We start from the raw sequence: 25,417 nt of genomic DNA, 5'->3' as shown, positions 1-25,417 counted from the left end.
TAATTCGATATTAAAAAAAAACGTCATCGGCATCGCTATTGCGTAAAAAATTTACCAAGTGCGTGTCGTGCCACGCGCAGTGTAGGGTTCCGTAGTTGTCTGTCGTTACCACAATATATTTCAGAAGCAAGCAATTACTTCATCTAAAGTCACTTTTCATATTTTCTTCTAACGAATTTTTACTGGTTAAGAAATTGTATAATACATGTTCAAATGACTATTACTCTTAAACTAAGTAATGTATCTTAACTGTTATAGTTTTCCTTGAAAAAATTCATCCCCACTTTACATGCAGGGGAGCTATCCTAGAATTTTTTTTTTTTCAAAATTTTATTTTACCGTTTTGTCGGCGTGATTAATATACATACCTTCACAAAATTACAGCTCCCCAGTGCCAATAGTTTCCAAGCGAAACCTCGGACAGACAGACATAATATGTCTGTCTGTCCGAGGTTTCGCTTGAAACAGCACTAATGACAACTTCCAGGCACCTAACGCCCGTAGGTATTCACAAAAATATTACTATGAGGTCTCACAGTGCGCGTGGACGCACAGGGTGACACATGAACCAATCACAGAGCTCTATTCAACGCTGTGCGTTCAATTTGCTGCTTCACATAAGCAAGCATCGTTTGTGAATACGGGCGTAAGTGACGGCAGCTTTTTCAAACAAAAATGTACTGTAGGATTTAACCCCCGCCCTCCTGACGCAAAAAGAGGGGAGTGTTTTAAGTTTAAAGTGTCTTTCTGTGATATCGTAGCTAATAAACGAATGAACCGATCTACATTTAGTTTTGTAGTTACCTACTTACTATATAGATTTCCATAAACTACTTATTTATGTCTGGTGAGGGTCGCGGGAGGTGCCTGGATGCGAGCGGCGCCGCAGGACCGGTCTTTGTGGAAATCCTTGGGGGAGGCCTTTGTCCAGCAGTGGACGTGTTTCGGCTGAAACGAACGAACTTATTTTTATTAAAAAATAATGAATTCACCGGTTTTTTGCACATTAAACCGGCACATGGAACTTGGTAGACGTGATTTGAATGACAGCTGTCACATGCACCATACTACAGCACAGCGTAAGATAATGTAAATTTATTTTAACTTTTTTTAAATTTAGGTACATTTTACTCTGTGTAACGCGAAATGCCGGAACTAAACGAGCCACTCTTAGTTTTACTCTGCGTTTATTTTTAGAATATACATACAATACATACCTACCTAAACTATAGTTAAATCTTTAGACGTTGTTTAATTTAATAACATAGCTGCCAAAGCTGCCAACCCTAGCTAGCAGACGCCTCCTATAAAAGACAAATGCATTTATCTTAAACGAGTAGTTAAGTAGTCGGTAAACAGTCGAACAGTGATTTAACGCAATGATTTTTTTAATCTTATTATTCGTTTTATGTGTATGCCTAACATTCTTATACTCGTCTCTAAAAAGTAAACAAGATTACTGGAAGAAGAAGAAAGTGCCTTCATGTCCCAACCCTAAGCCGATCTTCGGGAATTATTCAGACTACATTCTATTGAAGAAATTTGTAGGAGAAGCCTCACAGGAAATATGTCGGGCTTTCCCCAACGAGCCTTACATCGGAACGTTCTACGGCTCGGACCCAGCTCTCCTGGTGCAAGACCCTGACATCTTGAAGATGGTTATGACCAAGGACTTCTATTACTTCAACAGCCGGGAGGTGTCCAAGTACACGCACAATGAAGTCTCCACGCAGAACCTATTCTTCACTTACGGGGACAGGTGGAAAGTGATGCGCCAGAACATGACGCCTATCTTTACGACTGCAAAGATGAAGAACATGTTTTATTTAGTGGAAAATTGTTGTTACACACTAGAGAATTTACTGGATTATGAGAATAGCGTTTCCGATGTCATAGAAGTGAGGACTCTAACTGCTAGATACACCATGGAGTCTATAGGCTCCTGTGCTTTTGGAATCGACATGAATTCGATGGAGAAGGGCTTTGATCGTAATCCCTTCATCCTTATGGGCAGCAAAATCATGGATTCCTCCACTTATAGAGGCTTGAAATGGATAGCCCGAGCCATGTGGCCATCAGTGTTCTACGGATTAGGATTCAAAACTTTCTCCACAGATATCGACAAGTTTTTTGAATCCATACTGATAAACATCTTCAAAGGCAGAGGCTACAAGCCGACTACCCGAAACGATTTTATTGACTGCGTTTTGAATTTGAAAAATAACAACTACATCACTGGAGACAGCATGCGTAATGCGAAAACTGGTGGGAATGAGAAGGTGGTTTTGGAGGTAGACAACGATTTAATGGTGGGTTTGTGCGTGGTGATCTTCGCTGCTGGCTTCGAGACCTCGTCCACGACGATGGCATTCACATTGTTCGAGCTGGCAAAGCACAAGGAGGCTCAGAGACGCGTTCAGGAGGAAATAGACGAGTATTTGAGGGTGCATGAGAATAAGTTGAGCTACGATTGCGTGTCTACACTGACGTATACAGAAGCTTGTGTTGATGAGGCGCTTCGTTTGTATCCTGTGTTGGCACTCCTGACTAGAGAAGTGGTGGAGGATTACACGCTACCGTCAGGTCTGACCCTGGAGAAGGACAGTCGCGTGCACATACCGGTGTACCACCTTCAACGCGACCCTGCTAATTTCCCAGACCCCGAAGAATACAGGCCAGAGAGGTTCCTGCCCGAGAACAAGCAGAACATCAAGCCGTACACCTACATGCCTTTTGGAGAAGGGCCTAGAATTTGTATAGGTATGTTTTAGTCTTACTATTTTCGCATTTTGCCGTTTAAATCTACAGCCGTCCACTTCTGAACAGCCTCTTCCCCAAGGATTTCCACAACCACCGATCCTGCGCTGCCCGCATCCAGGTGCTTCTCGCGACCTTCAACCAGATCGTCGGTCCACCGAATAGGAGGACTGCCTACATTACATACTATAACTTCCGTGTACAAACCTCCAGGGACACTCCCCAGTCGATGAGGCACCTGATGTCGTGCCCTGAGTGCCCGAGCAACTGCACTCAGGAGGATTTGATGAGTGCTACTGACAACGCCACTCTTGTGGCGGAGTTTTGGGCTGACACTGTGTAGGTTTGTTGTCGACACGAAAAGAAGAAGATTACATTTTACGTTTACTTCAATGTTTACAATGTGTAAATTAACACAGTCTACAGACCTCTGCCGTCTGCTCTCAAATATTTTTTTAACGGTAACCAGTGTTTTGTTACGTAATTATGTGAATGCCAATTTCACACTATCAATGTTAATTTCAAACTATTGTTAAGTTTTTTAAAGTATCTTTGATCCATAAATTGTTAATGAAATAAATAAATGTCCTGAGCCCCCAGTACAGCAGTAGAGACAGCCCTGTGTCTGAAATCAGTTTGTTTAAAATCGAGAACACACTTGTTTACACAATTTTTTAATGTATTTTTACCGATAATAATGGTTATATCGCGCATTAAGGTCACAAGTTAAGCCAGGAATGAAAATAAAAATAACTTACCTAAGATAATGCAAAACTACGAATCATATAAAATAATGAATTATACAGGTTGTCCCTTCTGGCTGGCTGGCTTGGCTTCGGCTTGACACTACTTTTTGGGACACCCTGTATAAGAAAGAAACAAACAATCAAAAGCCATTGCTAGAATTTTGACACGTCTGCAATTTTGCATCATTTTTATTACTCGTTACTGAAAAGTTATGATATCATATCTTGTAAATCTTAAGTTGAAGGCTCGTAGTGGCTGTAAGAAAAAGCTCGTGCTCCTTGGGGGGCACTCATTGCCCAACCCACCTTCGTCTGCCATTTTGATTAAAATTTTTTAATGCTTAACAAGTGAGATGCAGTCTAGGATGGTACATATCTGCCCTGTCAGTGCCTATTCACTCTCGCCTTGAAAAGGCCCGGGTTATAATTTTTAATTCGGTAATAAATTAATTAAAAATTAGTATTCGGGAAAGACAAATTATAAAACAAAGTCTGATCCCAGCGGAAGCTGAGTTGCATCACCTTATTTTATCCGTGACTTTTGACGTTTGTTAAGTTAATGTAAGATAGTGCAACCTATCATTAATGTTTCTTAAGCCTGCTGAACACTGAGATATTATTTATGTTTTTTAATGGCAACAATAATTTTATAAGTTCAGCACATCATTGTGACATCAGTCTGTTCTTGCAAGGCGAGAGTGAATAGGCACATAAAAGGCAGATTTATGTACCATACTAGACTGCAGTGCCGTTGCGGTCAAATATATTACCTGCCTTCAACCTGCCTTTTTCTGCATGAAAAAAGACCCCAGTGTTTATTTTATTTTGAGCTTGACATCGTATAGTAATGGCTTCCGAATTTGTTCCAGGAATGAGGTTCGCAAAGATGCAGATGCTGGCTGGTCTGGTGACGATCCTGAAGAAGTACTCCGTGGAATTAGCTGATGACATGCCGGAGCAGGTAACGTACGAGCCTCGGTCCATCGTGACGTCACCCATCGGAGGGATCAAACTCAAGTTCACGGAAAGGGACGGATGGGAGCAAAGGGTTTTGCAAAAATGAACGACGTCGCTATTGTATTAAGGCCCGATTCGACCAAACTTTTATCCGAGAATAACTCCTGGTATAGCACATTGACAGTTTTAGTATGGGAAATCTGTCAAAATGTCGAATAACTGACTATTTATTCTGAGATTCGAATCCGCCTTAAGTGAACTAACTTGACTTTTTTAACTTTTTTGATTCTATCAAGTAAATGTTTTTGGTTTTCTATCTTTGTTTTTATTAGTTTAGCATTATGGTGTTTGATGCAGTCAAGTATCCTTTTTGGGGGCGACATTTCGCCATCCAGGTTTAGGGTAATAAGTCAGACTTTATCCCCCTTATTAATAGAAGTTACACCCTAGTTGAACTCTGGCTTGTATTGTCATTTACTAGTATGGAAATGTCATTTTAATTCAAGGTTCATCCTAGCTGTAACTTTTTATTAAAAAGGAGGTATATTTTTTATTATAGGTAACTAGGTACTAAATGAGGAGCTGATCGTAGATATCATTTATCGCAGTCAGCGAGGAATGAGAATAATGTAGTGTTTTTTATAAATAGGAAAACTAAACCATTTTTCATAAAGACACAGACATCTGGTCAGGTGGATTGGATGGCTTAAACATGGAGTGCAGGTGCGGTTTTGTTCCCCAGTCGATGAAGCACCTGATGTCGTGCCCTGAACAGGCCCCTCTTTCCCACTGGGCACTTTGGGGACGTGCCCAGGGCCCCGCGACCGAGGGGGCCCCCGTCTGCTCGAAAGACCTTTCTCCAAATGATAAGGGGCCACCCTTGATCCTTAAGTGCCCAGGGCCCCTAGTAGGTTAAAGACGGCCCTGGCCCTGAGTGCCCAAGCAACTGCCCTCAGGAGGATTTGATGAGTGCTGCTGACAACGCCACTCTTGTGGCGGAGTTTTGGACTGACACTTGTGGTGTAGGTTTGTTGTCGACACGAAAAGAATATAAAGACACAAATATATCCAATCAGCAGGATCCAGTGTTCACGCATTGTTTTATTTTTATGTGACAGGAGGCACATGTTTTTGTGCCTAATAAGGTACAAAGGTACAACTTGATTATCTTTTAATCATAATATATTCGGGGAATTAATAAATCATGATGATAATATGCGTTAGAGATCGTACCTAATCGAAAATAGATTTTCCGATAGTCAGTCACGATGATGTTTTTTGCAAACCTGCATGATGTTTCGAAGTTGTAGATAGGCGGGTTTGACCGAAGTATTGACTTCATCATCATGATGCTATACTTAAGTAAGTGTAGTTTAGATGGATAGGTACTTGGAACAAACATGCGTGATAAGTGCTTATTTGCTCGTGCCTGGAGATTTTTTGCCAAGTCACACCAAGTTTGGTGAAGGTCTGGTGTGGTGAAGGTCGCGGGAAGCACTTGGACAGGGCAAGGCAGGACGGATCAGTGCGGTGATCTCTGGAAGACCTTAGTCAAGCAGAAGACGTCCTTTGGCTGAAATAATTACCTAACCTAGGTATATTTTGAAATTAAACTATAATTATCATCATTATTTCAGCTACAAGGACGTTCACTGCTGAACATAGACCTCCCCAATGATTTCCACATCGCCCGGTTGGTAGCAGCCTTAATCCAGTGCCTTCCTACTACCTCCTTTAATTTTTTTAAATATTATTAAGCCATAGTGGACTATGGGACTATTCCCACCTCTCGTCCCCACCGCTGCAACGCCTGTGTAGCCGAGATCTACAGCTGGACCGTCAATAAAAACTTTGCCAAGATGGCCGTTGTCCCGGGGAAAAGGTAAACTGTCATTAGACCCGCATTTAAATTAATCAGAAGAACATAGGAGTTTGAAAATAAGGATCGACTTGATTCCAGTGCAAAGAGAATGACAGCTCGAACAAAGGTTAAATATTTAAGAAAAGATAATTATACAAAATGGACAGTAAGCATTATTATGCATGTCTACTTATTATCTTATCTTAAAAGATTAGCGTCGGGGTCAAAGTTTCAAAAACATTTTCGTTATCTTCAGCTTAGGCCCGCAACCTACTAATAAATAAAAAACAAATAAATATCCTTGGACATTTTACACTGCGCCTTCTAGTCCCAAACTAAGCAAGGCTTGTACTATGGGTACCGGACAGCAAAAATTACCTCGAAGTGACATGGTAAGTAATTATGTAAATGTACAGTTATTATTTTAACTACTCAGTAGTTCCTGTCTTATTGAATATACAGTTGAATGACACGTGATAAATCTGTTCATTTTAGTAAACAACTCTAACTTCGTGCCAGCTTGTTTATTGAGAACACAATATCTGTTAGTGATTATAGCACATCTGTAAATTGTAGTTGTTGCGCTAATAATACTTGGTAAACAATTCAATAAAATTATAATAGTCGGTATAGTTCTTGCAACTCACGAAGACGAGTGAGCTTTCCTTGTTGTTGTGTACGTGTACATGCACGTAACTATACAGTGTGAGTCACGTTAAAGTGTACACATGAAAATAGATGAAACTAGACGTATTTTTATCGACAAAAAAGAGGTAAACAAAATTTTGAGATGTTTTTTAAATTTTTTATAGAATTTTTTTCTTCCAATTACTTATTGTAAAGAAAAAGTAATAACTTTTAAACTAAGCGGTATATCCTGATAAAATCAAATCAGTAATAATGCTAAATAACAGGCAATACTAAAAAATACATAAAATACACAAAAAATGCCAACAAATAATAAAAAATGATACTTTTTGAAAAAAAGTCTGTAAACCGAAGTAAAATAAGCATAATTTTCTCTACCTGTAGCGGAGAATAATGTTGTGGCAGGCCTTTGTTCAAACGATCATAGCAAATGTTGTGATAGGGATATCTAGAGACATGCGATTTTTGGTTTTACAAAGATAATACGATAGAAAATAATACTAAGTATTAATAAAAACCACCTGTTATAGGGGCATTTTTCGGAGAAATTTATGCTGTGCAGTAGCGCTAAAACTCACTTGCCTTTGTAAATTAGAACAACTATAATTCGGTATGGACCGATGAGATGGTCAGAAACGGTGAGGAAGCCGGTGGGCGGACGCATCGTGCGGTCCACGCAGCTTATGACCGCAGTCTGTGGACGAACACTATTTTGTGGTCGCGATTCTCATCAGTGAGGGACTGAGGAAGAAGAATAGTAAGTACCTATAATAGAGGCCACGTATCAGCAAGAACAGGGTAGGACGTCCAGGTACAAGGTGGACAGATGACCTTATAAAAGCAAGAAAGCGGCATAAGCCTACGTCCTGTCATCCTGAAGCTGAAGTTATTTACATTTTTTATTCAAAAAAAGTACAAAATATGTAATAATACTATTAGAGTAGGCGCACACCGTTGATTTTTCGTCGGCCGATAGTTTAGTCGGGCAGTTGATCAGTATGGGCATATCCCATACGGGAGTGCGCACACTACCCCGATTTGATTTGGCCGATTCTTCATACAATTTAAAATCGGGCACAACTATCGGCCAACTAAAAATCAACGGTGTGCACCTACTCTTAGTGCTTTTATAAAGTAAGGTAAATAATACAGTAGTGGTAAGTAAGGTAAATGATACAGTTGACAGCACATCAGACTTTACATTTTTATTGTGACATCGCCTCTTTTATTAAGGACATAAGGCCACCATGTTACAGCTTGACGTGCCGTCGTCTGATCTTAAGAAAAAAAAAATTAAAAATCCTGACATATTTCCATGGATGGCCTAATATTATGCGGAGGAATACTCCTGACGTCTGGTAGCCCTATCTTGTCTAGACAAGTCGTTATCAATTCGATTTGGTGGTAGCCTCGCTACTTAATTTAGGTTATTACGAAACAGTTTATCAAGTATCGTCGCAATTTGATTAACCCAATGGCCACAAGTGGGGGATGTGGGCGATTTTTCTTTTTATTGGGGCGGCGCTGATGGAAGCAACTGGAAGTTAATGCTGATAATAAAAAATATAAAACAAAACTTCATTAATTTCTTCACAAGTTTTCAAGGACAAGTAGGTACATAACAAAAACCGGCCAAGTGCGTGTCGGACTCACGCACAAAGGATTCCGTACCATTGATTACTGTTTTTTTTTTTTTTATGTTATTTGTATTTAAGATTACGCGGTTAAGCAGTTTACGATTTACGAGGTATTAAAAAAACTACTTACTAGATCTCGTTCAAAACAATTTTCGATGGTAGTTTTTATGGTAGGTGATGTACATAACAATATGTTTTTTTTTTTTTAGATTTTTCATTTTCTTATTTTAGAAGTTAGAGGGGGCAGGACCAACTTTTTTCCACTTTGGAAGCGTCTGTCACGCAAACTATTCGGTTTAGAAAAAAAATATTTTAGAAACCTCGATATTATTTTTGAGTTTCAGTTCTAAGTATGGGGAGCCCCCAATATTTATTATTATTTATTTATTTTTGCATCAAAATCTTAATGCGGTTCACAGAATTCTACCTACCAAGTTTCAACTAGAGATTGCAATCCGGATTATTCGAAATTCGAAAATATCTGAAAAATCCGGATTTTGAGGCTATAAAAAAATCCGGATTTTGACATTGAAATCCGGTTTTTTCGAATATTTTACCCCAAAAATTTTATCATAAAATCATAAACCAAAATAACTATCTATTGAATGCAACATGGATGCAAAACAAGCGAAGTTTTGATTGAACTTCGTCGCACAATAACGCGATATGCCGCATGCGTAAGTGAATTCGCTAGTCGGCCAGTGAGTTTTATACGAGATGCTGATTCTGAAACACCATATCGCTGAGTTTTAAAGAGCAGCTAAATCGGCAAATATCCCTTGCAAGTGTAAGTCATCATCATCATCATCATCTCAGCCATAGGACGTCCACTGCTGAACATAGGTCCCCCCAATGCTTTTCATGTTGCCTGGTTGGTAGCGACCTGCGTCCAGCGCCTTCCTGCTACCTTTATGATGTTATCGGTCCACCTTGTGGGTGGACGTCCCACGCTGCGTTTTCCGGTACGCGGCCTCCACTCCAAATTCAAATTATTTATTGCATGTCACTCCAGAACCTTGCTGCCCCATCGGCCGTCAGTTCTGCGTACTATGTGCCCTGCCCATTGCCACTTCAGCTTGTATCCGTCGGGCTAGTATGTCAGCGACTTTAGTTCGTTTACGGATCTCCTCATTTCTGATTCGATCTCGTAAAGAAACACCGAGCATAGCCCTCTCCATAGCACGCTGTGCAATTTGAGCTTCTGTATAAGGCCTATAGTGAGAGGCCACGTTTCCGAACCATAAGTCATCACTGGTAACACACATTGGTTGTAGACCTTAGTCTTCAGGCACTGAGGTATTTTGGACTAAAAGATGTTGCGTCGTTTCCCAAACGCTGCCCAGCCGAGTTGGATTCGACGATTGACCTCTTTCTCGAAATTGGACCTACCCAGCTGAATCGTTTGTCCGAGGTAGACATACTTGTCAACAATCTCGAGAATTGAGCTCCCAACCGAAACTGGGTAGGGCGCAACATGGACATTGGACATAAGCTTTGTTTTCTCCATATTCATCCGCAGGCCAAGTGTAAGTAGATATCTTCAACCTCGCCCATCAAGTTCACCCAGCGGATCCAATTTGCTTACATTAATTCATCTCGAAATGTCATTGTATGAGAATGGGGGTAATTGTGGAGAAATCCTTAAGAGTTCTAAACAGGTTAATGGCTATACCGCCGACCATTTAGCTGGGTTGATGATGAAGTCAAGAGGTGACCATAGGAACTCTTAAACGAAACGGCTGAATCGCATCGAACTTGGGTTCGTTGGATGTCTTTTCGAGCACTTTAGTGCTAGATGATGCCCAGGGTCCTGATGATGGATTCGGGAGGTGGCCATAGGAACTCCTAAACGAAACGGTGGAAACTCATCGAATTTGGGTTTGTTGGATTTGTCTTTTCAAGCACTTAAGTGCTAGATGATGTTCAGGGTCCTGATGATGAAGTCAGGAGGTGGCCATAGGAACTCTTAACCGAAACGGCAGAAACTTATAGAGTTTGAGTTCGTTGGATTCGTCTTCCCGAGCACTTTGGTCGTAAATAATGACCAGGGCCCTGAGATTGAAATACAACTTTAAAGTGTAAAATAAAATTATAATAAAAAAATTAGCTCCCCTGGCCTACCTGGAAATCTTTATAGACTTCGGACAGGTCTGCCGTAGTAAGGACAATCTGTTCAGGTGTCAGGTGGGGATTCTTGGATGGATCAAACTTGGAGTGCAAGTGTGGTTTTGTTCCCCAGTCGACGAAGCACATGATGTCGTGCCCTGCGTGCCCAAACAACTGCAAGCAGGAAGATTTAATGAAGGCTACTGACAACGCCACTCTTGTGGCGGAGTTTTGGGCTGACGCTGTGTAGGTTTGTTGTCGACACGACAAGAAGAAGAATAAAAAAAATATTTTATAGGTACAAGCAAGTTTTTATTCTGAAATGCAGTTGTACTAAAACGAAAAAAATAATGCAAAGTTCAAATAATTTCGAAAGCTTGTAGCGCAAACCGAAAAAAAAGAGGAATAAATTCCATGCGCGATAATAAAATAAAACGCTTTTTTTCAAATACTTACAATCTTTTTGAAAAAAACTACGTTTTATTTAAATTAAATTGATGGTTTAAAAAAATTACCCAATATTCGAAAAATCCGGATAATCCGGATTTGTACGTAACACAAATCCGGAAAACCGGATTTAAGAAAAATCCGGATTTTGCAATCTCTAGTTTCAACAGTATAGCTCTTATAGTTTCGGAAAAAAATGGCTGTGACATACGGACGGACAGACAGACATGACGAATCTATAAGGGTTCCGTTTTTTGCCATTTGGCTAAGAGACCCTAAAAACGCATGTTTTAACAATATTCCCTATTGTGAAGACTGGTGCTTGATAATCAAAATCCTACGTAGGTATTCTAAACAAGTTGGTCGAAAAAATAGAATAAATTAAGAATATTTATTATTTATTTAAATACTGTATTGGTTATCTCTATTGTAACAAACATTTGCGAATATGTTCGATGCATCTGTATTATTGTATACTGTAGCAATATAAAATTGCACTGTAGTGTAGGTAGCATTTGCATTTTTTATTTTTTGCGTAGTTACACATTATTTAGCAGATGCAGTGCTTTTCTTTAAGTGATGGGGCACTTATACATGTAATTTTGGTTATGTATTTTAAATTTTAATAGTGTACTTATTGTTGAAAAGCCAAAATAAATAAATAAATAAATAAATAAATACTAGCTTTCCGCCCGCGGCTTCGCCCGCGTGGAATTTTGTCTGTCACAGAAAAACTTTATCGCGCGCGTCATCAAAGTGCAGTTCCAGGCAATATCACTTACATTATCTTAAGTGCATGTAGAATAATATGAGGCTCTTAATGACACTAATCTAAGAATTTGACTAAACAGAATAATAATAGAAAAAAATATAAAGGAATAAAGGAAAATTAATAAATACGAGAGGATAAGAATTAAAATAATAATTTTATTTACAATATTTACATGACAACATTGTTGTTCAATAATATTTGATACTTAAATAATAAAAGGCCTTGTCTTTCTTGCCAGAGGTGTAAAAAATGCCCTCATTAATGTTTTTGATAACAAAACTTTCTAATTTCTATAACATTAATCATGGAAATTCATGGATAAATTATTTCCTTCAACTATAAACAACATTTTTTAAAATTAAAAATGACTACATAAACAAATAGCTTATTAGGTAGTTAGAGAAATAAAATATTTGCCAAATAATAATTGTTCAGCCTTAAGTTTTTACTGTTTGTACCCACACCACAATATTTACAGTATCTTATACTAAGGAATATGGGCGGACAAACAAACTAGGCGGTGCACTGTAGCAGACGAAGGGAAGAAAATCGGCAAGACTTGGAGCGAGACCAAACTCGAAGCTCAAGACCGAATGCGATGGAGGACTGTAGGACGCCCTCTGTCCCATCTAGGGGACATAGGTCTATGAGGTCTCACAGTGCACGTGAACGCACATGGTGACACACGAACCAATCACAGAGCTCTATTCAACGCTGTGCCTTCGATTTGCTGCTTCACTTAAGCGTAAGTCACGGAACATAATTATTGCGTTTTGACAAACGTGCGGTTCTCCCATCCCTCTCTAACGGTAAATTTGATCCTCAAAGGCTCGGTGGGCTGGGTGATGAGGGAGGTCGCCAGGAACTCCAGCTTCCTTGGAGTTTCTGGAGTCAGTTCTAAGTTGTACTTCTTCAGAACAGTCACCAGGCCAGCGAATACTTGCATTTTTGCGAACCTCATTCCTGAAAAATACGAATTTTTATTAGCTTTAGACTAGATTATGGCTAGCAAACGTTGTTTTGCACTTAGGGGCATGCAAAATAAACGTTTTATTCTCAAACCTATTAAATAACCACACAACATTTCATAAAAATACGCTAAGCCGTTTTGGAGGACTTGTGAAAAACACTGACACGGTTAGATGAGCAACACAATATTTTCTTTTTTCAAATTATTTAAGAAGTTTCCTTTGATGTGGTTGGTTTAACTTATGATAAATAAAAATAGTTACATAATAATTTAAACTTACCTATACAAATACGCGGTCCGTCACCGAAGGGCATGTAAGTGTTAGATTCTATTTTTCGTTTCTCTTCTCCCAAAAACCTTTGAGGACGATAAACTTCTGGCTCTGGGAAATACTCGGGGTTGTGATGCAGGTGGTAGACCGGCAGGTGGATGCGGACTCCTTTGTCGAGGTGAACACCAGTCGGCAGAGTGTAGTCCTCGACCACCTCCCTCGTTATTATCCCAAGCACTGGATATAAACGCATGGCTTCACTAACACACGCCTCTGTGAAGGGCAGTTCGGTCAAGCAGTCGTACTCCAATTTGTTCCCGGTTTTCACTAAATACTCATCTATTTCCTTCTGCACTCGCTTCAGATTCTCTGGACTCTTCGCAAGTTCATACATGGTGTAGCTCATTGTGGTAGCTGACGTCTCATATCCAGCTATGAAGAATGCCACACAGTTTGCCACCAAAAAGTCTTCTGTGACTGGCATTGACACCTTCTTGTCTGCGCCGGTTTTCATATTAGTAATGCTGTCGCCCTCAATATAGTTCTTCTGCTTAAAATTCAATATGAAGTCGACAAAGTCATTTCTGTTGGTCGGCTTGTAGTTGCGTGCTTCGAAGACTGACACCATAAATTGACGGAAAAATACTTCCATATCAGGTGGCATGAACGTCCGTCTAGACCCGTAGAATATCGTTGGCCAAATGGATCTTACAAGATTCCTGTAAAAAACTCTTTTGGATGTAAGGTCTAATATTTTGTTCCCTGCCTGTGTGAAAGGGTTAGTTTTATAGTCGCCTTTCATGGTTTGAGAGTCGACACCAAACGCGCAGGAGTTGATGCAGGCCATGGTGAACCTGGCCATGAGCGTTCTTATTTCGATGACGTCAGACATGCTTGTCTCTTCGTCGAGCAGCTTTTCAAAAGCGTGGGAACATGTTTGGATAAGCGGGAACATCATCTTCATTTTTGCTGATGAGAACACTGGAGTGAGATTTTGACGCACTACTTTCCAGTCGTCTCCGTAGGTGTTGAAAATATTTTGGGTAAAGGCTTCCTTATGAACAAAATCTGATACTTCTCTACCGTTGAAATAGTAGAAGTCTTTTGTTGTGATGAGTTTGATGAACTCGGGGTCTTGGACGATGAGCGCGGGTTCCGTGCCATAGAACACCCCAATGTAAGGTTCCTTCGGGAATTGTTTGCAGATGTCTTGACCTACTTTGCTCAAACTTTTTCTGAGCAGAAAATGGTCGCCATAGTTGCCGAGTATTAGTTTAGGCTTGAGATAAGGTACGTTTCTCTTCTTCCAGTAATTGAATTTTCTCGTTGAGATATAGAATAACGCCACAAGCACCGCTAGGATGACGAATACGATGTTTACAATCATGTTTTACGGCTATCGTATCGTTATTCGTACTGTGATTAAAAAATGTGCCTCGCGATATTTATATCAATGTGATATCTCTGCGGTGACCAAACTATGCTTTGAATTTTTGGACACATACAAAAATAAGGAAGTCTTTAAAACACTTCACAAATATATTGAAGTATTATTTGCCACAACCTTATTTTTTTGTACTCGTCACTCGTCACATTACATACGAAAAAAAATTATTATGTTGGTTATAATGCGATTGTTTGTTGATTGATTAACTGACCTTAACTATTGCAGACACACCTCAATGGTGACTCATGGTTTAGCTCGCGCCGGTGTAATAAGATATATTGTTTTTATGCAAAGTACCTACCCAAGTACATTTTTGTAAAATGGTAATAAATAAAGAGTAATTTACTCATATATGGTTTGGACTTCGACTACTTTTTGTTAAAAACTGAAATTTCAACCGGGTAAAATAAAAGATTAAAATTTTTTGGTGATTCGATCATGTTTTCTTCCGACTAAAAATCTGCGCATAGGCTTTGTAGTTTTAATAGTTTTAATTTAATGCATTATTGACATCTTTATCTTTATCTTTGGTTGTTACCCACGCTCCAACTAAGGGAAAGGAGGAGGCAGAAAATCAGCGCGGGGTAGGGTATATGCCTGACCTCACTTAGGCTAAGCCTCATCCTTTTGCCTCTTATGTTTTTTAATATATCTATGTTTGTAAAGTATGTTAAAACGAGGCAACGAAAGTATTATCTTATCTTTATATCTGTGAATTCACACATGTGGATTGATCTTTTATTTTAAACAATATTTTTGTCCTATTTATTTCAGAATCATGGACGCCCTATCCCAAAACTAGTAGTAATGATGATATGCAGATTTCCAAAACTAGTAGTAATGATGACATGCTGAAAACAAACATTTGTTTGTTATTGTGTAAAAAAACTTTTGTATACCTACTATTAAAGATAAATACAACAACTTTTTGTAGATAGTTTATACAATTTGCCGATCAGCTGTTTTCAATTCGATTTAAAAAACAACTTATTTTGAGATTGAGTTAACCATCATCAGAAAACGTTACATTATTCATTTTTGGATCAGACTAAGTTTTTTCCAGGTCTGACTGGTTGAATAAACTTTTGTACAGATTAAGATTTGACAAACCCAAACTTGATGCGATTGTGTCGTTTTATTGCGATGTACCTTTCAGCTCCATCATCAGACCCTGATTACTATACAGGGTGTTAGGTAAATGGGTATATGAGCCGACACTAGCCCATGTTAAAATGGTCATATAAATGGTATGGTGAAGTCAGAAAATTGATATCTTCATTTTAATTATTTTAATTTTCATACAAATCGGATTTTATAATTTTTTTTTTGTTTAAAAATTTAAAAAAATAAAATGATGATATCAAATTTCTGAGCAGTGTGATAACCGCCATCGCGAACGGATACTAATCACATTATTAAATTTCTTTATCACAATCTTTATTGAACTTGCGAGTCATCTGAAGTTGCCATAATAAAGTTGATTACATTATACATAATACTAATAATTATATCACACTAGCTTTCCGCCCGCGGCTTCGCCCGCGTGGAATCTGGGGGCACGGCAGTGCCCCCACCAAGTCGAGCAAAAAAGCGGCACGGCCGTACCATCCTTTTCTCGAAGCAATTCAGGCCATTTTCGACCGCCTGTAACTTCGTTGTGGATAAAACTAGAAGGCTGAATTTTCATTAGCTATGCAGGCATTGTAAAGACACGGTATATTTAAAATTTCATTCAATTTGAACCAGTAGTTTAAGAATTATAACGGGTCAAAGTTACTTAATTTTGTCACTCACTGACTCACTGACTCACCGATCATCAAAACTCTAAGGCACTTCTAGCAGACCTAGAAGCTTCAAATTTGGAATATAAGTAGTGTTTGGTGTATGAATCAAGGAAAAACTAAAATATTTGGGGGCACGGTAGTGCAACCGCCAAGTCGAGTAAAATTTTTCAATTTCGGTCCAGTTTTCTAGATACATAACTGCTGTCTACAAAATACAAAAAGAAATGAGATCCCATCAAAAACAATACTTGTCAAAAAAACCAAGTCTCGCAACTCAGTTGTTCTACGGTAAAAAGTTGTGAGATCCATGTAATACCAAGTCCAGGCCAGGAAATCTTTAACGTTTTACATAAATATATTGACTTGGCCATCGCATGAAAACACGTGTAAATTAAATTATTTAGTGCGATGGCCAAGTCAATAATTTATGTAAAACGTTAAAGATTTCCTGGCCTGGACTTGGTATTACATGGATCTCACAACTTTTTACCGTAGAACAACTGAGTTGCGAGACTTGGTTTTTTTGACAAGTATTGTTTTTGATGGGATTTTGTCTGTCGCAGAAAAACATTATCGCGCGCGTCCCTGTTTTAAAAACTGGGATAAAAACTATCCTATGTCCTTTCCCGGGACTCAAACTATCTCTATGCCAAATTTCATCAAAATCGGTTCAGTGGTTAAGGCGTGAAAGCAAGACAGACAGAGTTACTTTCGCATTTATAATATTAGTATGGATAAAAGTATAGACTAGTAGGTGATTGCTATAGTAATTAGCCTGTACATAGTTATTGGCCACCTTGACTAAAATAAAAATAAACAAGCATATGTACGTTATTAAGAGTGGAAAAGAGACACAAATACTTTCTCTGAGCATTACGCTGTCCAATGTAGTATGTCAGAGTAAGAACAGATGGCACTCTAAACAGCAGAAGCTTTCTTTCCACAACGAGTCGTCCGAGCAGCCGCATGCTTGTCAAAATTTTAAGGTAAATATTTATGAATATTGTTCGTATAGCCTGACCAGGAATATAAAAACCCTGGCATAGAGGCGCGTCAATTGCATTTGATAGTGCAACACTGAGTACAGTCGTACCTGTGTTAAATTAATAGGCTAACTTTATGTATCAGGATTCAGGATTACGGGCTAATTTGATATTTTCATAAATTAACGAAAAAATATTATTATAGGTAACCTGGTTTAAATAAATTAAATGAAACCATCAATCGAGCTAGTAGGATTTATTTTATTATTCATCAATAATCAAATTCAGAACTTGAATATTCAACTGCAATGTCTGCTCATGAACGCTTCAAACTCGGTACTTCTTTCCCAATTCCATAAAATTCAACACTTAGAAAGTGACAAAAAACTTTAAAATAGGTAGTTGAAACAAACCACAGCTAATTTTCATAGTGGACTGTACTATACGATAAACATGTCAGTCAATTTGACAACCTTTGTTGGAAACATTATTCAATGAAAATATTGTCCGAACCCTTGGTATTTCTCTTCGACAAATACTTTAACACATTGTGAACCACTTTTCTTTCACGACTATAAAAATATTTTAGCAATTTCATTCACAAAATCAATTGCGCACATTTAAAATAAAGTTTGTTTACACTTTGACAGCAATAGACTGACATGCAAGGTGACATGCCAATGAAGTTTTCAGTTACTGTTGCCAATAAAAGAAATTAGTACCATTAGTTTTCCGCAACATGGCGAGGGTTTTTATGTTCCTGGTCAGGCTATAATTTAATTGTTTTTCTTGTTATAGTAATTTTTCACTGTTTTTTTGTAAAGAGAGAAATGGTAGCTTATGTAGATAGATAATGTTACTTTGTTTTGGAATAAAATAACTTCAAAATTATACCGGCCAATAACTATACCACGTTTCAGTTATTGGCCATGGGTGGCCAATAATTAAATTTTACTTTTATTGTATTTTTATTCAAGATTAAGTTAATTTAACCCTTAAATATTTACTATTAAAATACTAACGTCCTAACCCATTGGGATCAGTAATTAGCCGGGGGGCCAATTACTGACACTTATGCACGGCCAGTAACTATTTTTATTGACTTACTTTGCCTAGACTGTTACAAGATGCCGAAGGTACCACAGTACCTATACTAAGGTTGGTATAAGTAGTCGGAACAGAAACACTTAATCAGTTTAAAAAAATAAAACAAATAATACCTGAAATGCGAAACAATTAACATTTTTTTATTCTCTGTCGTTTGTGGGACTATTAATATAAGCAAAACGAATTGGAAGCGGAAGTTACAGACGAACCTGAAGCTATAAGTCGGGAGAAAGAATCAACATTGAGTGAAATAGGAGAACTTCAAACTAGAGACAAAAGACCCTAAAACTGGGACCCAAGAAGATGAGATACTTGTAGACATAGATCGAGATGAACCGTTGGCCCAAGAAAAGGAAATAACAGTTAATGAAGCAGCGTTATCTGAAAATAGAACACAACAAAAAAAGAAATTTGACGACCTGGAAAAAACTGAAACAAGGACTACCAATACTTTTATTAGTATCACAGCAGAAGTACATCCACTACCGGGTAAATTGACGAAAAAAAAGACAATGATCACTAAAACGTACATTAAGGTGAAAGAAATAGAACGAAACAACTTTGATTTAATAGAAATAGAAAACGAAAACTGTAAAGAAACTTTAGAAGCAGAAAGTGCAAGCTATGCTGATCTCATCACTTTAGAAGACCTAGATATTCAAGATGAACTTGCATCACGCCAACAGGCAAAAAAAAATCAACTCTGAAGGACTTTCTACGGATTCCCCCAGAGCCAGCTCGAAAAGGGAAGAGAAATATATCGCGACTATCGTATCACATATCAGACCAGAATATCAGAGGATTCTGGAAGAAAAGCAATCCTCGAGAAAGAAAAAAGGGAACGGATAATTGAAAGAGAACAAAAAAGAGAGGACAGAAAACGGAAAGCTGAAGAAAAGAAAAATGAGTCTTAGATTAAGTAAGGTTTATATCAAATGTCTTTATGCGTTGTGATTGGTATCTGAAATGATATTATTAGAAATGATTTATTATATGAAGTAAACATTATATGTTAAAAAATTATATTTTAAAAAAAAAAAATAAAAAAAAAAAGTGTTATTATAACATACGTTTATTATACAATATGAACGTTATTGAAATGAATTTATATCATATAAACTTATATAAACTGTCACGCACCCACTTCGCTTCGCATACAATACATGCGCTCGGCCGTCGCGCTAGGGTTGTCTTGTCACGTGTTGCGTTTATTTCGTTATGATAGAAAAATGAAACTTTTAATACTATGGAAGAAAGACAATAACAGATATCCACATTATCCACGTATAATTATGTAGTTATGTTTAGTATGTTATTATTATAGTAATAGTTTGCAAACAAATACTTGAGAAGGAAGTAGTATGTGTAGTTGGGTGGTTGACACTATTATCCAATAATTCCTAAAAACTCTCTAAAAACACTTCGATATTCCTAATAATTGAGTTGGCTTTTAATTTGTCAACGTTAAACGAACTATTGAAATACAAATAAATAACTACCTTAATTACCTCCCGGAATCAATTGGTAGTTTAACAAACGAAAATTTAGTTTTTAATGTTGAATGTAAGCAACCATCTACAGAACAAATGTTATAATACCCCTTTTCTGTTGTTCACTCATTTTCGCACAAATAAAATAATTTCACAAACGCGTGAGCAGCGTCACTCAAGCGAACGCAGTCGCGCCTCGCCTTCGTCCGAGACAGTCTTGATAACGCGTACGTGAGCGGTGTCTATGTGTGGCTCGAGTGCGCTCAGTATGGACTTTACCTTCTGTTATATTTTGTGCCATGGCATCCCACGCGCTCTCGCCCAGGAGCATCGCAACTACGACGCTCACGAGCGCGAAGTCCGGACCAGTCACCGCAGTCAGAGCCCGGCGCTGCTGGACCCAGGCCCAGCACACCTCGAGGGTTTGCTGGATAAGTGCTGTACCTAATGTAACATCATGTGATACGAAAGGTCTGTAGAGATTTGACAGAAAGTCCATGTTAGACGATTTCGAAATTTGTAGGTAAAGGGTTAAGTAAAACAATCATTAGTATAAAAAAGTTTAAATATTTTGTAAGGTGTGTTAAGATTTACAGCTAACTATGTACAACTTACAGACTAGGCACTCATTATTGTTTATTTACATGTTTCAATTACAACAGCTATTAGATTGTTTGATAAAATTTCTTCCTTAAAACTTATTTATAGGAACCCCGAACAAAAGATAGCAACGTTATTACTGTGTGTGGTTCTTATCAACTTTTATCATATCAGTCATTATGGTGAGGGCTTATTTATTACACTATCTCACGCCCGTATTCACAAACATTACTATGAGGTCTCACAGTGCGCGTGAACGCACAGGGTAACACACGAACCAATCACAGAGCTCTATTCAACGCTGTGTGTTCGATTTGCTGCTTCACTTAAGCAAGCATCGTTTGTGAATACGGGTGTCAAACTATACAGTGGCACTTAGGCTGAGTTGCTCCACCCTACTTTAACAAACGTCAAAAATCTGTCAAACTCCATACAAAAAACAACAGTTATTGTTAATGTTACGGTTAAAATAACGTGGTGAACTCAGCCTTAATCTTTTTTACATCAACAGCCCTTTACAGTCCACTGCTGGACTATGAGCCTCCTCCACTATAGTGGAGGGTTTTGCCATAATCTCCACGCTAGGCAGGCGGGTTGGAGATCGCAGTTTAAAAGATTGATGTTTTTCAGAGAGCGCTGCTGCCCATTCTCTGTTTGATGTGTAGTCCCTAAGTCGCCTCTTACGACACCCGCGGGAAGAGTAGGGGTTGGTGACAAATGTATTCTACTCTGCCGTCACCACACGGCAATCTTTTTTACATAAACCTCTCAAAATATTTAATTATTCTTTCTTTCTTTCAAAACAATACAAATCTAATACAAAGATAGGTAATCGTGCCACCAGTCTTTTCCAGTCCCTTTCGTCAGTAATCGTATACTTAGACTAAATTAATTAAAATAAATTGATGAAAAATATGATGGAATGTAAAATTGTTTACGTCATTATATAAACTGAAATGACTTATCGCACATTCCTTTAGAACCCGTTTTTCCATGAACATAAAGAATTAGGCAGTTCCATTTTTCAGTTATTTATAACAATTATTTCTTTTCATTGTACCGGGTTGTGATTTTACACAATTAAATGACAACGTACACAAGACAAAATTAATATGTTACGGTTAATGTGATAAATTTAAAATTATTAATAATAACCGGTTATTATGAATAATTCCCGACAGTCGCGGTGAAAGTGATAAAATAATCACATTTAACAGTGATTATTTAATAATTCAACCTTAGTACTAACAAATTTCATAAAAGAGAACAACATCTTGTGTACGTGCTCGTGTACAGCCAAACTTTTGAACGTTTTGATATCATAGTATATTAATATAATTTGGCATAATGAGTTTGGAATGTTTTTTGCATAATATTACTTTTCCATGATGCCTATAACATAATGTTTTGATTTAAAGTGAAAAATAGGTTAAGGTGCGGCGGGGGTGGCCCTTGGGCCACCCCTAAGCCGCCTATTTAGTTTTATAGAGACATAAATGACCTCATATTAATCACATTTACCAAATCATGCGGTAATTATTCATAATAACCGGCGATTATTCATAATTTTCACATTTATCACTTTGACCGTAACAAATATACAAATCTATAATGGTTGTCCGGAGATCGAATTATTGCGTTTTAACAAACGCGCGGTTCTCCCATCCCTCGCGAATGCTGAACTTGATCTTCAGAGGCATGGTAGGCTGTGTGATGATGGAGGTCGGCATGAACTCCAGTTTCCTTGGAGTCTCTGGGGTCAGCTCCAAGTTGTACTTCTTCAAAACAGTCACCAGGCCAGCGAACACTTGCATCTTTGCGAACCTCATGCCTGAAAGATTGGATTGTTGTTATTAGTGTGAACATCTCTATATTTTGAGTGTCTAATACCCGTTTTCACCATCAATCCCTATTTTTAAGTGGCCCCTTTAAAAAAATCCTGTTTTGTGTTACCATATTAGTGAAAATTGTAATATAGATTCGCTAAATACTAAAGGGTAGAGCTGGAGAATAACCGAATCACAGTCAAAATAAAATATTTAAAATAATGATCAAATATTTTAGCAGGAATCCTCTTGATGTGGTTAAGAAATTGATGATTTAAAAAAGAATAAAAACTTACCAATGCAAATACGTGGCCCATCGCCAAAGGGCATGTAAGTGTGAGGAACTATTTTTCTTTTCTCTTCTCCCAGAAACCGCTCAGGACGGTACACCTCAGGCTCTGGGAAGAACTCGGGGTTGTGATGCAGGTGGTAGACCGGCAGGTGGATGCGGACTCCTTTGTCGAGGTGAACACCAGTCGGCAACGAGTAGTCCTCGATTACTTCCCTCGTTATCAGTCCAAGCACTGGATACAACCGCAGGGCTTCATCAACACACGCCTCTGTGAAAGGCAGTTCAGTCACGCAGTTGTACTGCAATTTGTTCTCGTTTCTTGCCAAATACTCATCAATTTCCTTCTGCACTCGCTTCAGATTCTCTGGACTCTTCGCAAGTTCATACATGGTATAGCTCAACGTGGTAGCAGACGTCTCATATCCAGCCAGGAAGAATATCAAACAGTTTGCCACCAAAAACTCATCAGTAACTGGCATTGAAACCTTCTTATTGTCTTCACTACTTTTGATATTCGCAATGCTGTCGCCCTCAATATAGTTCTTCTGCTTAAAATTCAATATGAAGTCGACAAAGTCGTTTCTGTTCGTGGGCTTGTAGTCGCGTGCTTCGAAGACTGACACCATAAATTTATGGAAGAACTTTGTGGTTTCAGGTGGCATGAATGTCTGTCTACACGCGTAAAAAATCTTTGGCCAGACTGATCGCAAAAGATTCTTGAAGAAATTTTTATTAGAGGTGTCTAACACCCTGTCTCCTGCTTGTACGAATGGGTTAGTTTTATAGTCACCTTCCATGGTATGAGCGTCGACACCAAACGCGCAGGAGTTGATGCAAGCCATGGTGTACCTGGCCATGAACACCCTAATTTCGATGATGTCAGACATGCTAATATCTTCATCGAGCAGCTTTTCAAAAGTGTGGGAGCATGTTTCTATGAGTGGGAACATGCTCCTCATTTTTGCTGATGAGAACACTGGAGTGAGATTTTGACGCACAACTTTCCACTCATCGCCGTAAGAAGCGAATACATTGTTGGCTTCGGGTTCCTTGTGAACGTAATTGGATATTTCTCTACCATGAAAATAGTAGAAGTCTTTGGTGGTGATGAGTTTGATGAACTCGGGATCTTGGACGATGAGCGTAGGTTCCGTGCCATAGAAAGCTCCAACGTAGGGTTCCTTTGGGAATTGTTTGCAGATGGCTTGACCTACCTCGGCCATGTTTTTTTTTAGAAGGAACAGGTCGCCATAGTTGCCAAATATTGGTGTCGGCTTGATATAAGGAACGTTTCTCTTCTTCCAGTAATTGAATTTTTTCGTCGAGTAATAGACTAATGCCACAAGCACCGCTAGGATGCCGAATACGAGGTTCACAATCATTTTTGACAGCTTCTTTACTCTTATTATGATTAAATAATGAATGATAATAATGTGTGCTTCGTTATTTATACACGCGCGGCACTGGGGTGACCATAATGTGTTTTAAATTGTAAGAGAATTCATCTAATAGATAGAATTTTTGTGGATGATAGGGAAAATGGAAAATGGAAGCACAAAAGATACCAATGGATCGGGGTGCACTACGCAAAGACGCAAAGGCATGGCTCTATAAAAGACAAGATAGATTTAGAGACATTAATACGATGATGACTTATGGCTCGGAAACGTGGCCTCTCACTATAGGCCTTATACAGAAGCTCAAAGTTGCACAGCGTGCTATGGAGAGGGCTATGCTTGGTGTTTCTTTACGAGATCGAATCAGAAATGAGAAGCTGACATAGCCCGAGGGATTAGCAAGCTGAAGACGTCCTATGGCTGAAATGATGATTGACACATGAATATATGCAGTATGCAGGCACCTTCCAACCGGACCATTCAGAAAGTATTGGCAGATGACTCTGGGCTTTTAGCTGTGGACATTCTTTGACTAAAATGATGATAAAAATAATATAGCCGTTATTAAGTGATTGAGTAATTTTGTCCTTTCAAATATCTTGATAATATGGTCCCGTAATTTTAACTCTGTTGTTACGTAGACAAATTATAAAAAATATCATAGTACCTATCATGGAGATAGCAAATTGTTTTTATGATAACGAGCTGTAGCGTTGCCTTTTGCTTGTTTACAAGATTTTATTTATTTTAATGTTTTAGTACTTTTTAGATAATACATACAATTCAATCAAGTGGATTTCTATGAACCATAGCGATGCTATCTGGTACATACCGACATAAGGTACAATCATGTAATTGCTTACTATTCGACACACTAATATTTTTACAAATACATTTAATATTTGTTTAGCCATTAAGCTAATAAAGTGCATTTATTTTTGATATTACTTTGAATAATAATACATATAAAGTACCATAATAATCGTAATATTAAAATCTATATTTGTACAATCTATCGTAAATATCTCAAGTCATAAAGTTTAACTTTCCTGCAAGTCACGAAAAGTTGCTAGAAATATGTTTACGTTTCGATATAGATAATTACGGGGCTACTGCGCAACAAAATATAGACAAGGGCACATTAAGCTTAACACTGTAGGATTCTATGTAGTTTTTAATAAGGTTAAAATTAGCACTTATACCTTATTAGGATTAACTTTGAAGTCCGGCTACGAGCATTCGCAATTTAAGGTCATTAACCTTTTTTTTGTTTATGTTAAAATTACTAAATTAGTCCAGAAAAAAAAACACTACTCATA

At 38.2% G+C, this 25,417-nt stretch overlaps 3 protein-coding genes across 3 annotated transcripts; 1 reads left to right on the top strand and 2 right to left on the bottom strand.

Annotated features, from left to right (window-relative positions):
- The first annotated feature begins 1,321 nt into the window (after window positions 1–1,321).
- LOC114354103 (cytochrome P450 6B7-like) lies at window positions 1,322–4,776 on the top strand. Its single transcript, XM_028306393.1, has 2 exons — window positions 1,322–2,760; window positions 4,373–4,776. The coding sequence occupies exons 1-2, from the start codon at window positions 1,380–1,382 to the stop codon at window positions 4,564–4,566; spliced, it is 1,575 nt and encodes a 524-aa protein (XP_028162194.1). The 5' UTR covers window positions 1,322–1,379; the 3' UTR covers window positions 4,567–4,776.
- A 7,397-nt stretch (window positions 4,777–12,173) lies between these two features.
- Window positions 12,174–14,604, bottom strand: LOC114354331 (cytochrome P450 6B5-like). The gene is made up of 2 exons (XM_028306696.1): window positions 13,182–14,604; window positions 12,174–12,894 (listed from the first exon to the last, which is right to left on the bottom strand). The coding sequence occupies exons 1-2, from the start codon at window positions 14,557–14,559 to the stop codon at window positions 12,695–12,697; spliced, it is 1,578 nt and encodes a 525-aa protein (XP_028162497.1). The 5' UTR covers window positions 14,560–14,604; the 3' UTR covers window positions 12,174–12,694.
- A 7,574-nt stretch (window positions 14,605–22,178) lies between these two features.
- Window positions 22,179–24,128, bottom strand: LOC114354616 (cytochrome P450 6B5-like). Its single transcript, XM_028307133.1, has 2 exons — window positions 22,706–24,128; window positions 22,179–22,414 (listed from the first exon to the last, which is right to left on the bottom strand). The coding sequence occupies exons 1-2, from the start codon at window positions 24,081–24,083 to the stop codon at window positions 22,215–22,217; spliced, it is 1,578 nt and encodes a 525-aa protein (XP_028162934.1). The 5' UTR covers window positions 24,084–24,128; the 3' UTR covers window positions 22,179–22,214.
- Window positions 24,129–25,417: the final 1,289 nt, after the last annotated feature.

This window comes from Ostrinia furnacalis, unplaced genomic scaffold (genome assembly GCF_004193835.3).
Source record: "Ostrinia furnacalis isolate ACB-3 unplaced genomic scaffold, ASM419383v2 OfSCF0049, whole genome shotgun sequence".
NCBI classification, from domain to species: domain Eukaryota; kingdom Metazoa; phylum Arthropoda; class Insecta; order Lepidoptera; family Crambidae; genus Ostrinia; species Ostrinia furnacalis.
Note: the sequence above shows the minus strand (reverse complement) of the source record. Positions and strands in the feature narration are given on the sequence as shown.

Coding starts and splice junctions, on each gene's coding strand:
- LOC114354103 (XM_028306393.1), top strand. CDS start 1,380: ATGATTTTTTTAATCTTATTATTCGTTTTATGTGTATGCCTAACATTC. Junction 2,761..4,372: donor AGGGCCTAGAATTTGTATAG/GTATGTTTTAGT, acceptor AATTTGTTCCAG/GAATGAGGTTCGCAAAGATG.
- LOC114354616 (XM_028307133.1), bottom strand. CDS start 24,083: ATGATTGTGAACCTCGTATTCGGCATCCTAGCGGTGCTTGTGGCATTA. Junction 22,415..22,705: donor TGGGCCACGTATTTGCATTG/GTAAGTTTTTAT, acceptor CCAATCTTTCAG/GCATGAGGTTCGCAAAGATG.
- LOC114354331 (XM_028306696.1), bottom strand. CDS start 14,559: ATGATTGTAAACATCGTATTCGTCATCCTAGCGGTGCTTGTGGCGTTA. Junction 12,895..13,181: donor CGGACCGCGTATTTGTATAG/GTAAGTTTAAAT, acceptor CGTATTTTTCAG/GAATGAGGTTCGCAAAAATG.